Source organism: Chelonia mydas, chromosome 10 (assembly GCF_015237465.2).
Source record: "Chelonia mydas isolate rCheMyd1 chromosome 10, rCheMyd1.pri.v2, whole genome shotgun sequence".
Taxonomy (NCBI): domain Eukaryota; kingdom Metazoa; phylum Chordata; order Testudines; family Cheloniidae; genus Chelonia; species Chelonia mydas.
The window spans coordinates 47,359,401-47,372,195 of record NC_051250.2 but is presented as its reverse complement, the minus strand read 5'-3'; the positions used below and the strand labels follow the sequence as shown (position 1 = coordinate 47,372,195).

General features: G+C 49.1%; 1 protein-coding gene across 1 annotated transcript in view; it reads left to right on the top strand.

Annotated features, from left to right (window-relative positions):
- Positions 1-735: 735 nt before the first annotated feature.
- CSPG4 (chondroitin sulfate proteoglycan 4) overlaps positions 736-12,795 on the top strand; it is an 81,321-nt gene continuing 69,261 nt past the window's right edge. Inside the window, exon 1 of the mRNA XM_027831049.3 lies at positions 736-935. Within this exon, the coding sequence (XP_027686850.3) occupies positions 848-935 (88 nt within the window). The 5' untranslated portion in view covers positions 736-847. The remainder of the gene's footprint in view (positions 936-12,795) is intronic.

Here is a 12,795-nt window from a genome sequence, read left to right as displayed (position 1 = left end):
TAACAGCAGCTAAGCCAGTCAGCCAAGATACCGCAGAACTGGGCAGATACAAGCCAAGAAACAGAATGCTCTGTGAGGCCTCCATTTATACATGATTTTTAATTGGGCCATCAGCCTACAAGACCAGTTGGAGCCTTTGTGAACTGGGTAGTCCTCTAGCCATGCTGGAGAAACCCCTCACAGAAGGTTTTGCTTTTAGGACGCGCCAGGCCTCAAATGGCTTTTCTGGCCAAGCTGGGAGTTGGCACATGGATACTGCCCTTGGGCCTCTTCTTATTTATCCATATCTGAATTTTAGATGCATATTCCAGCTCCCAGTATTAGCCTCCATACATAGGCCTGCTCCTCGGAGATTCAGACTCTCAGTAGCTGCCAATGCATGTGCTGCCAGACAATATAGCTCCCAGCAGCTCTGAGAAAGGCTACTCGACGCTCACGGCAACACCCTACTCCTCTCTCAGCTGACACTAGCAACCGCATGGCGGTGAGACATCATCCTCACGAGCCTCAGGCCTGGGCAGTCCAAAACAGCCATGGAGAGAAAGGGAACCCCCCTGGTGCGAGGAACAAGGAACCATTCAGAGCATGGGGGAGAGGCAGCCGTGAGGCACTAGCCCTTTAAGGGGAACCTACTTGTAATCTGAGAGGGGCCTGTTTTAACCCAGTCTGATTTGTGACTGGTGGGGAAAATCCAAAGGTCCCTCCCTCAGCAGCAGTTTATTAAATATAGTAGTGGCAGAGCCCTCAATTGAAAACAGATAGGCTCTGTCCGTGGCTGTGCCTCCTGCTCCTTCTCCTCTCTCGCTGCGCGAGGAATGCTAACCGCTTGTCCACTCTAGGTTACATCATGGGGTCCAGCGATCTTCCCACAGCACTGCTGCTGCTCCAGCTCACTCTGCAGATGCAGCCCCTCCATGCAGGACCAGAGTCTGGAGGTAAGTTCCCTCATGCAAAGTCACTTGCTGCTGGTTAGAGCCCGGCTTTTTGGGAGATGACGGGGAAAACCTGGTCAATGCGAGGGAGAGGCACAGGGAATAGAGCAGAGAAAAATCAATGGGGAGAGGTGAGAGAGAGTGGACTGGAGAAAGATTAGCCCTCAAACCCTGACTGTTCAATGCTGGGACTGCAGCTGCAGGGAGAAAAAGAAGGGAATGAACTCGAGGGGGAGTTGTCTCAAAGCCCAGACAGTCCAAATACTGGGACAGCAGCTGCAGGGAGCAAATAAGGGGACTGGTTTCAGGGCCAGCTCTCTGCATCCCAGCCCAGGAGCATCAGGGGGATTGAAGTACAGATTTCAAGGCAATTAACCGTCAGTCTCAGACAACCCAGCACTGGGGTCAGGGACTCAGTGGGGTCCACTGCAGAGTGATGAGATCTCAGCCCCATGCTGCATGTGCCTGGGATCGAGGAGACAAGCTGCTAGTTTTAAAACAGGGTTTTTCTATGAAGCAGATCGTGCTGTAAGCTCCCTTCTGTCCGGGAATGTGATTCCATCAAGTGTTCAGTAGGGTAGTGGTTCTCAACCGGGGTACATGTACCTCTGGGGGTACGCAGAGGTCTTCCAGGGGGTACATCAACTCATCTAGATATTTGCCTAGTTTTACAACAGGCTACATAAAAAGCACTAGCAAAGTCAGTACAAACTAAAATGTCATACAGACTCCAATGACTTGTTTCTACTGCTGTATATACTATATGCTGAAATGTAAGTACACTATTTATATTCCAATTGATTTATTTTATAATTATATGGTAAAAATGAGAAAGGAAGCAATTTTTCAGTAATCGTGTGCTGTGACACTTTTGTATTTTTATGTCTGATTTTGTAAGCAAGTGGTTTTTAAGTGAGATGAAACTTGGGGGTATGCAAGACAAACCAGACTCCTGAAAGGGATACAGTAGTCTGGAAAGATTGAGAGCCACTGCAGTAGGGAACCAGGAGGATCTTCATCATGCTGTTCTATGAAGGAGCCAGCTTTTAGTAAGCAGGCTGTGTTAGCTGTGCTGGTATCAATCCCATGTGTACCTGACCTTCACCACTGGAATTGGTAGTTTTGTCTTGGGGGTGGCTGAACTGGGCTCAGTTTACTTCTCCCATTGCTGTTAGCAGGGCGATGCTGGAACTCCGGAAGGATGGGGGAATGAATGGGGAGAAATCAAAGTGAACGCTGTCCCTGCTCTGTGATTTTGTGGTATTGGCGCTGTGCCGCAGGGATGGAGCGTCTGTGCAGCCAATATATCTCCCTAAAGAGGGCAAAGCCTGGGAGCAACAGACCCAGCCCTCTGTCCATGTGTGGGCTTTGAGTTAGAACTGTAATGCTGTGCAGAGTCAAGTTTTCAACCCTCTCTCGTCCAAAGTACAGTGGGTGGCTTACTATCATCAGTAACAGATGGAGGACATGCGGCTTGTGCACTTGTGTTTCACCTCCTGGACTCCACCTTGTCTGGCCTGCGGTCTTCATCTTTCTCCCTAATAGGTGCTCAGATACCATGGTGATGGGCACCAGTACACAATCATAGGAAAATAGATGGTTTATAGCTACGCTGCAGGCATTTATATACACACAGTGTGGTTTTCTCCAGCTGAATATTCAGGTGCAAACTCCAGCCTCCAGAGAAATCAGCAGCCCGGCTGTCACGGGTAATTCAATATCTTCTCCCCCTTATAGAGGGATGTGTGAGGTTGAGGTGCATTAGTAGGAGCAGGAAAATGGAAAGGTGCCACCACATCAGATGTGCTCTGTGCAGTAGGAGGCACAGCCTGTAACAGCACAGAGTGAGGGCTTGATCTTTGTCCCAGCTAGGAGGGGACGCCACAGGGCCTGGAACAGATACACACACATGGAATGAACCAGTCTCTGTTCAGCCAGTGAGGATTACTGCTGGGCACAGGAGAGGCAGGAATGCAAAGCATTGATTTATTCTTAGTTTCCCTCATGAACTGGCCAAGTTTTACCACACAGCACTTGGCAGATCTTTGAGCTGTGGGTGCTCCCTGCTCCAGCATCCCGCGACTGAAATTCCACTGTCCTTCTCTTTGTCTTTTCTCCTTCCGCTGTATCCCTCACATCTGGCAGGACAGTCATAAATCTGGGAAATAGGCACCTCATCCAGATCAGACTAAAGGTGATACTGACATGCTGGCCTCGTCCATTGCTGGCCTGGCCTGCTGGTGCCATGCAGCTGCTCCTCCTCCAGAAATACAGCCCTTGTTGAACATCTCCAGCCCTTTCTCTTCTGACTCCACCACAGCCGTGCCCTGCCTTCCTGCTTCCCACTCCATGCAAAAGGGGGATATGCTTAGGGATGCTTTCATCACCTAATCTCCTTGGGGTTGGCCACACTAGTCACAAGGCATTGTTTCTCTCCCTAATTGAATGACTGAACTTTTACCCAGGAGGGTCCTGAATAACCCATATTCCACTAAGTAGTGCCAGCTGATATACATGAGGATCCTGGGCAGCATTGGCCAGGTTTGTGGCATCACCTACTTTATAGCCACTGGTCTGGGTGCAATCAGTTAGCAGTGCCTCCAACTCTCATGGGGACATATAGGCCATGGATGCCTGACCTTGAGGACAATTCCAATACCCTTGATAGTGCTCTGTGCCGTCACAGACCCAGGCAGGAGACAAGCAATGAGAAGTCTTAGCACGAGGCAGTGAGGGTGGGGGATGATGCTTATAATGGAAAGGGATAAAAAGAGGTAGTCTTTTATAAAGCAAACAAAAAATTAACCATTTCTCTGATTAGCAACTACTCTGTGCCTCGCTGGCCACTCGTATCAGATCCCTGAGGGCTCTGACCAGGACCTGAATAGTCTTGCAGAACAGTTCTGAGAGCTCTGCTCTGGGCCCAGCACTGTCAGACAGGTGTGGGAGAAAGATGCAGGCAATGGACAAGGAAGAGCCTTAGACAGCTGCTGGGATCCGGCAAGCTGAGTGCTCCTTATAAACCTGTGGCCCAGCTCAGTGATCCTCTGCTGAAGCCAGGGCTAGGGGGCCCAGGTTCAAAGCCTAGCAAGCAATGCGTGCTCTGGAGCCCATTGCAGACTTTGCCTTCCCTTCTCTCCCCTCCCAGGGGACAGAGAGCAGTGACTGGAGCTGCTTAGAGCAATGGTTTTCAAACTGCGGGTCGTGATCCAATACTGGGTCGCGGAATGTAAGGCACTGGGTCATGGCGGCTCTGGTCAGCACCGCCGACCGGGCCATTAAAAGTCCCATCGGTGGTGCTGCCTGGCTAAGGCAGGCTAGTCCCTACCTGTTCTGACACTGCACTGCACCCAGGAAGAAGCCAGCAGCAGGTCCGGCTCTAGGTGGGGGGGCCACAGGGCTTTGTGCGCTGCCCCCGCCCCAAGCACCAACTCCACACTCCCACTGGCTGGTTCCCAGCCAATGGGAGCTGGGGGAGAGCAGTGCCTCCAGGTGAGAGCCATACAGCACCGCTTGTGTGCCTCTGCCTAGGAGCTGGACCTGCTGCTCGGTGCTTCCGGGGCGCAGCGCGGTCCATGGTGCCAGGACAGGCAGGAAGCCTGCCTTAGCACTCCCACTGCGCCGCTGACCGGGAGCCTCGGGCGGCAACCCTGCGCCCCAATCCCCTGCCCCAGCCCTGAGGCCCCCCCCAAACCCGGAGCCCCCTCCTGCCCCCAAACCCCTCATTCCCAGCCCCACCCCAGAGCCTGCACCCCCAGTCCAGAGCCCTGACCCCCTCCCACACCCCAACCCCCTGCCCCAGCCCAGAGCCCCCTCCCACACCCTGAACCCCTCATTCCCAGCCCGACCCCTCAGCTCTCACCTCCATACCCCAACCCTCTGCCCCAGTCCTGAGCCCCTCCCACACCCAAAACTCCTCATCCCCAGCTCTGTTGGGTCACGGGCATCAAACATTTTCTTCAACTGGGTCACCAGAAAAAAGGTTTGAAAACCACTGCCTTAGAGAGTGAGGGGGAGGAGGTGCAGAGGGCTCCCCCTCCCTCTGCCTCTCCCATTTCCCGCCAAAATTTGTTAACTCTCCCGTCACTCTTCCTTTCAGCATATTTGCCTCCGGAAAGGGAGGAGAGGGGTAGCAACAGGCTGCAAGAGCAAATATTTCCACTTTGAGGGAACACTTTGTCCTAGTGCAGACAGCCTCACTCCTTGGTCAAGCTCTGCCTGTGCAATGGCTCTCCCCAGGACCAGGATGCGCTCCAAGGGCGGCAGTGAATCATGAGTTTCCAGTGTGAATGCTCACACTCTGGGATTTACAGGCCTTTTTCTGGCTGCTCAGTGGCTGTTTGAACACTCAGAGTAATGAAGTGCATGAGCTCATGGGTCAGGGCAAGCCAAACTTGGCACTTTCATTCTTAAACCCATCCATGGCTCAGGTGTTTTATTCAATCAGCTCTTCTTCTTACTGGCTTTCCAAGGACTGCCAGCTCTCCCAGCTGGTCCAATCATTCCTCCTTCAGCCTTTCTTTAAACCTGATCCACTCCTTCAGTGGCCCCCTCTGCCACTGAACACAGGCAATTCCTCCTCTTCCTCATTTGACAGGGTTTCATATCTCCATCCCAGCTTCAAAGTTTGACTTGGACTCCTTCATCAGCTGGTCCACAAAACTTCAACCACTTTGTCTTCTCTAGGGCTGGTTAGAAAAAGATACGTATTTTCCTGTAGGAAAATAAATTGCAAGAAATGAACTTTTTTCTTTTTTTCCCCAAAAAATTTACTGGAATTTTTTTTTGGACAATTTTTTTGTACTCAGTTTTCAAAAACCCCCAAAGTTTTAATGTTTGGTTGAAAAACTGGGAAATTTCGAAAGAAATGAATTTTTTCCTCAAAAACTTTTGTTTAGAAAACAGACAGTGTTTTGTCTAAAAACCTTGTGGAATGGAAAACTGCCACCAGCTCTAGTTTTCTGCTTCCCAGCCGTTTTCTTCACGTGAACCTTCCTGATTCAGATTCAAAGGCAACCACGGCCTTGACCCGTCGTGGATCGGTGTCCTGTTCATTGCAAAATTCCTTGGCACCCAGAATATCCAAGATGGTTCTTTCCACAGGCCAATTGTGCTTCCAGGAGGTGCAAGGATCCATAACTGTCTGCTGCACACTATCTTCTTCACTCGCCAAAATATTGTAGTGGCTGGCAACCTAAGTGGAAAAATTCTCTCTCTTCTGCTTTGTTATTGGGTAAAGTGATCACCTTCCATCTAATTCTGGCTTTTATTCACTGGACAAAGAGCTACCCAGGCAGAGCCACTGCTTATTTCTTTGTCCAAGATGGCTCCAGTGCTCTTTCTGGCACTCACTTTAGATGTTTCATAATGCAACACTCTAATTGTTTCCAAAGTTTACAGCATCACCATACCAGGGATGGTTAGTCAATGGTTTCTCGCTTCTTCTGCCAAGTGGTGCCAGCTTCAACCTTTCTAGGAGCCTTCCTTATGCATTCACCCCAGCTTGTCCCTTCTGTAGGAGAGAATGGGTGTGAGGAGAAGCTGACTGAGACGGGAAGACTTGAGGGTGCTAGGGTTGGGAGAATGCAGTTTATTACTTACTTGACTATTCTTGGGCATTTTCCAGCAGTCAATGGGAGGCTGTAGCATGGTGGTGAAGAAAGAGAGGAGTAGACTGAATTCTTGAACACACACAAAGTACCATATCTCCAACTGGGCCTATGATCATCAATGGAACTGTGCAGATGCCTTTCCAGTCCCAGGGCCCAGCCCTTGGGACCAGCTGAGCTCCATCTGGTGCAGGTCCTAAGGGCAGCGAACAAAGGTGGCTTTACGCCACTTTTCTGGCTCACTGGTGCTAGGGCCAGTTCAGCTCCCAACCAAATCAGGTCAGCCTCAAGGCTGCTCAACTGACAGCCAATTGCCAACAGCTGAAGGGACCATTCCAGGACTTGGGACATGTCAGAGCACAAGGGCAATTCTGGCCACACCCATTTTCCCAGCCATGTCCCTTACAGACCACCTACACTGGGGGCTGCAACGAGGGGTAGTATAGTGCCAGCTATGCCAGCTCTACGCCGCTGGGGTTTCCAGCATGCTGGGGAACCCTCAGATGGCTGGATAAACCAATCTTACATCAGGGCTGCCATCACAAGGGGGAATCAGAGGCAAACATCTGGGCCCAAGCCTCAGAATCAAATACTTGTTGGTTGATCCCCCCCATAAGCCAGCCCTCCCCATCTCCACACATGTATAGTTTCATGCCCCTAGCATGCATGCTTTGGACCAGCATCAGGTGGGTTAAGAAGGGCCTATATTTAGATGGTAGAGGAATGGCCCATGTTTAGACTAGCAAGGAGGGCATCTCTGCTCAGGACCCTGGGCGTTCTGCCCATTTCCAAATGGAAATGGGCATCGCACATACCAAAAAAAACAACAACTTGAAAACCTTTGCTCTTAACATAGAACTGTGAAGCTTTAGTAAACTGATTTTTCAGTGGAAGGAGTGCCTCTGCTCTCTGCCAGCTTTTGTCAAGGCCACACATATGCTAAATTCCCCTTTCTCCCATTATCTTCTAGCTGAGCATTTTTAATAAGCACAAACAGGGGGGGTAAAAGCTTGATAATGAAATGGCCTTCCATAGGACTGCCTAAAGACTACTCACAGTATGCTTCCAGGAGGGAGTGTTGGTGTTGCAGCAGGGGTGGGGCGGTAATGAACAACAGAAGTATCCAGTTAAAATGCCTCCACTGTACCCCCTGCCTCCCAAGCCAGGTCATATATTTTTCTTCAATTTATGGAGATTTAGGGCCTGACTTTTCAGAAGGGCATATGCCCAATGGAGAAGCGCCATCCTTGATTGTGTGGGCACAAGGCAATTTGCATACAGGCATGCACTGGGGTGGTTGTACATCCCAGCTGGGAGCGTGTAAATGTGCACACCCATTTTGTACATGCACGTCTGGAAATTTGGCCCATGATTTTAAAGTTATTGTGCACTATTCTACCCTCAGCGATACCCCACACCCCTACTGAGTTCAGCAGGATTGACGGGCTGTAACTGAGAGCAGTCTTTGAACCAGACTGTCTCCAAAGGAGATGACTTTATTTAATCAAGGGGTAGCACCCAGTCATTAAGCAAAAAGTTTCTTTGTTTCTCTTGTAATGCCAGGAAGGTCCAAGGTAGCTTTAACTTTGCCAGTGAAGACATGCCCTTAGACTTGATGTTTAGTTCTTCTTCAGCACAAATGAAACCACAGACGAATAAATTATCAGTAACAAAATCAATCAATTATTTTTAAAGCATTCATAGAATCATAGAAGCCCTGATATAAGTGGGGAAGTGGGATACCGGGAGGAAGCATGAGCAGGAGCGCGCGAGAGGGCAGGGCTCCTGCCTCATACTGAGAAAGAGGGACGATCAGCGAGTTATCTCAAGTGCCTATACACAAATGCAAGAAGCCTGGGAAACAAGCAGGGAGAACTGGAAGTCCTGGCACAGTCAAGGAATTATGATGTGATTGGAATAACAGAGACTTGGTGGGATAACTCACATGACTGGAGTACTGTCATGGATGGATATAAACTGTTCAGGAAGGACAGGCAGGGCAGAAAAGGTGGGGGAGTTGCACTGTGTGTAAGGGAGCAGTATGACTGCTCAGAGCTCAAGTATGAAACTGCAGAAAAATCTGAGTATCTCTGGATTAAGTTTAGAAGTGTGAGCAACAAGGGTGATGTCGTGGTGGGAGTCTGCTATAGACCACCGGACCAGGGGGATGAGGTGGACGAGGCTTTCTTCCAGCAACTCACGGAAGTTACTAGATCGCAGGCCCTGGTTCTCATGAGAGACTTCAATCACCCTGATATCTGCTGGGAGAGCAATACAGCGGTGGACAGACAATCCAGGAAGTTTTTGGAAAGTGTAGGGGACAATTTCCTGGTGCAAGTGCTGGAGGAACCAACTCGGGGCAGAGCTCTTCTTGACCTGTTGCTCACAAACCGGGAAGAATTAGTAGGGGAAGCAAAAGTGGATGGGAACCTGGGAGGCAGTGACCATGAGATGGTCGAGTTCAGGATCCTGACACAGGGAAGAAAGGAGAGCAGCAGAATATGGACCCTGGACTTCAGAAAAGCAGACTTTGATTCCCTCAGGGAACTGATGGGCAGGATCCCCTGGGAGAATAACATGAAGGGGATAGGAGTCCAGGAGAGCTGGCTGTATTTTAAAGAATCCTTATTGAGGTTACAGGGACAAACCATCCCAATGTGTAGAAAGAATAGTAAATATGGCAGGCGACCAGCTTGGCTTAACAGTGAAATCCTTGCTGATCTTGAACACAAAAAAGAAGCTTACAAGAAGTGGAAGATTAGACAAATGACCAGGGAAGAGTATAAAAATATTGCTCGGGGATGCAGGAGTGAAATCAGAAGGCCAAATCACACCTGGAGTTGCAGCTAGCAAGAGATGTTAAGAGTAGCAAGAAGGGTTTCTTCAGGTATGTTAGCAACAAGAAGAAAGTCAAGGAAAGTGTGGGGCCCTTACTGAATGAGGGAGGCAACCTAGTGACAGAGGATGTGGAAAAAGCTAATGTACTCAGTGCTTTTTTTGCCTCTGTCTTCACGAACAAGGTCAGCTCCCAGACTGCTGCACTGGGCAGCACAGCATGGGGAGGAGGTGATCAACCCTCTGTGGAGAAAGAAGTGGTTCGGGACTATTTAGAAAAGCTGAACGAGCACAAGTCCATGGGGCCGGGTGCGCTGCATCCGAGAGTGCTAAAGGAGTTGGCGGATGTGATTGCAGAGCCATTGGCCATTATCTTTGAAAACTCATGGCGATCCGGGGAAGTCCCGGACGACTGGAAAAAGTAGTGCCCATCTTTGAAAAATGTAGTGCCCATCTTTGAAAAAGGAGGATCCTGGAAACTACAGGCCAGTCAGCCTCACCTCAGTCCCTGGAAAAATCATGGAGCAGGTCCTCAAGGAATCAATTCTGAAGCACTTAGAGGAGAGAAAAGTGATCAGGAACAGTCAGCATGGATTCACCAAGGGAAAGTCATGCCTGACTAATCTAATTGCCTCCTATGACGAGATAACTGGCTCTGTGGATGAGGGGAAAGCGGTGGACATGTTGTTCCTTGACTTTAGCAAAGCTTTTGACACGGTCTCCCACAGTATTCTTGCCAGCAAGTTAAAGAAGTATGGGCTGGATGAATGGACTATAAGGTGGATAGAAAGCTGGCTAGATTGTCGGGCTCAACGGGTAGTGATCAATGGCTCCATGTCTAGTTGGCAGCCGGTATCAAGTGGAGTGCCCCAAGGGTCGGTCCTGGAGCCGGTTTTTTCAATATCTTCATAAATGATCTGGAGGATGGTGTGGATTCCACCCTCAGCAAGTTTGCAGATGACACTAAACTGGGAGGAGAGGTAGATACACTGGAGGGTAGGGATAGGATACAGAGGGCCCTAGACAAATTAGAGGATTGGGCCAAAAGAAATCTGATGAGGTTCAACAAGGACAAGTGCAGAGTCCTGCACTTAGGTCGGAAGAATCCCATGCACCGCTACAGACTAGGGACCGAATGGCTCGGCAGCAGTTCTGCAGAAAAGGACCTAGGGGTTACAGTGGACAAGAAGCTGGATATGAGTCAACAGTGTGCTGTTGTTGCCAAGAAGGCCAATGGCATTTTGGGCTGTATAGGTAGGGGCATTGCCAGCAGATCGAGGGACGTGATCGTTCCCCTCTATTCGACATTGGTGAGGCCTCATCTGGAGTACTGTGTCCAGTTTTGGGCCCCACACTACAAGAAGGATGTGGAAAAATTGGAAAGAGTCCAGCAGAGGGCAACAAAAATGATTAGGGGACTGGAACACATGACTTATGAGGAGAGGCTGAGGGAACTGGGATTGTTTAGTCTGTGGAAGAGAAGAATGAGGGGGGATTTGATAGCTGCTTTCAACTACCTGAAAGGGGGTTCCAAAGAGGATGGATCTAGACTGTTCTCAGTGGTAGCAGATGACAGAACAAGGAGTAATGGTCTCAAGTTGCAGTGGGGGAGGTTTAGGTTGGATATTAGGAAAAACCATTTCACTAGGAGGGCGGTGAAACACTGGAATGCGTTACCTAGGGAGGTGGTGGAATCTCCTTCCTTAGATATTTTTAAGGTCAGGCTTGACAAAGCCCTGGCTGGGATGATTTAGTTGGGGATTGGTCCTGCTTTGAGCAGGGGGTTGGACTAGATGACCTCCTGAGGTCCCTTCCAACCCTGGTATTCTATGATTCTATGAAGGGGAACATTGTAAGAATCAGTGCAGCTCTCTACCTGGATGGTAAGTTCCCCAAAGTTCAGGGGTGTTTGGATGCCTGACTCTGATTTTGGCATATCTCTAGTAAGCAATGGAACAAAACAGCCATGGGAAGTTATGGAGACACCTCCCTCCAGTGGACATAGTCAGGAGGCTGGACTTGACACCTGTCTGTCAGAGGAGGTTCTGAAAAATTATATGGATGCAGGCACCAATTCAACCATCATGCACCTAACTCTGAGAACATGAGTACCCCAATTAGCTTCAGTAGGACTGCTTGGGTCATTGTTTTAAAGTTAAGCACATGCTTAAGTGCTTTGCTGGATCTGGGCCTAAATGACTCCCTGGAAGTCCCTTTCAAGCTAATTGGTTCTGCAGGAGTGGCCAATCTCCTCACAGGTAGACAATTACCCTGCCAATTTCCTCTTGCTTACATCAGTGCCCTTCCTATACTGCTGGGACAGCCACGCCACCTGGCCTTTGTCATGGAGGAGTTACTACTGTGTTTTACTACTTCTCTAGCAGGTCAGCTAAGCATGCAGGCCAATGCGGCTAGCCTGACCTCCTCTTTTAACAGGACTTGAGACCTATGAAGATTGCCTAGACGTTCCTCACTCAGAAGTCAAAGGGAGGTTGGGTCTGTCCCTCCATTGGACTATGGGTAGCAATAAAGTGTTACGGTTTGGAGATTCTCTTTTGCTACATTGAGAAATCTAATTTTTTTTTTTTGCAAATGCACCACATATGTTGAGGTCAAAGTTCCAAGCAGCTGGAAGAGTTTCCAGCTGATGGGAAAGAGCAGAAAAAAACTGTAAGAGAGAGAAGGAACAGAATGCAAGTCACTATCGTGGGAACCATGTAGGAATATGTTCTTCTCACTCTTATATTTAGCAGTGGCAAGCTTCAGGCAAATTCACAATAAGCACATTCCTAAACAGGGGCAGCACAGGGCGAGCTGTGGATTACAGTCACTAACGTCAGGTTTAAAGTGGATGGTGATACAATTTCATAGGCACAGACAACCTTAGCCTAGAGTCTAAATTAAGCCTGATGTATTGACTGGCTGAAAACAGAGACCATTCACAACAGGCAGACAGAAATTGAGTCCACGTTTTCTGCTCCCATGGCTGTTCCCAGAGACCATTCCAGGTGGCCACAGAAATCCAGTTAGGACTCTTCTCCTTAGAATCTAGATTCCCTAAACTGAGTCTAGTCTTAGTGCAGCTGCAGGCTTCATTAACCTACATTTTTCCCCTAGGACACTCCTAGGAAAATCGTTGGTTCGTATTTTCATACCTAGCTGACCTGGATTCTGGGTTTGGCCCAATATGTCATGCAAGTGCTGGTTTCATATACATAATTAACCTCCGAATCAAGAGATGCCAATCAAGAGAAATATTTTTGTAGTCTCTGCTGCACGCAGCTCTTAGCAGGAGTCCACATAAATGACCCTGATTTCAGTGATATCTATATCACCAAATCAGCTTCCGGGGCTTAGGGGTGGGCCCAGCAAAATTACTGTAGTAAGGGATTCCTCAATCCCAAATTAGTCTTTTCTGG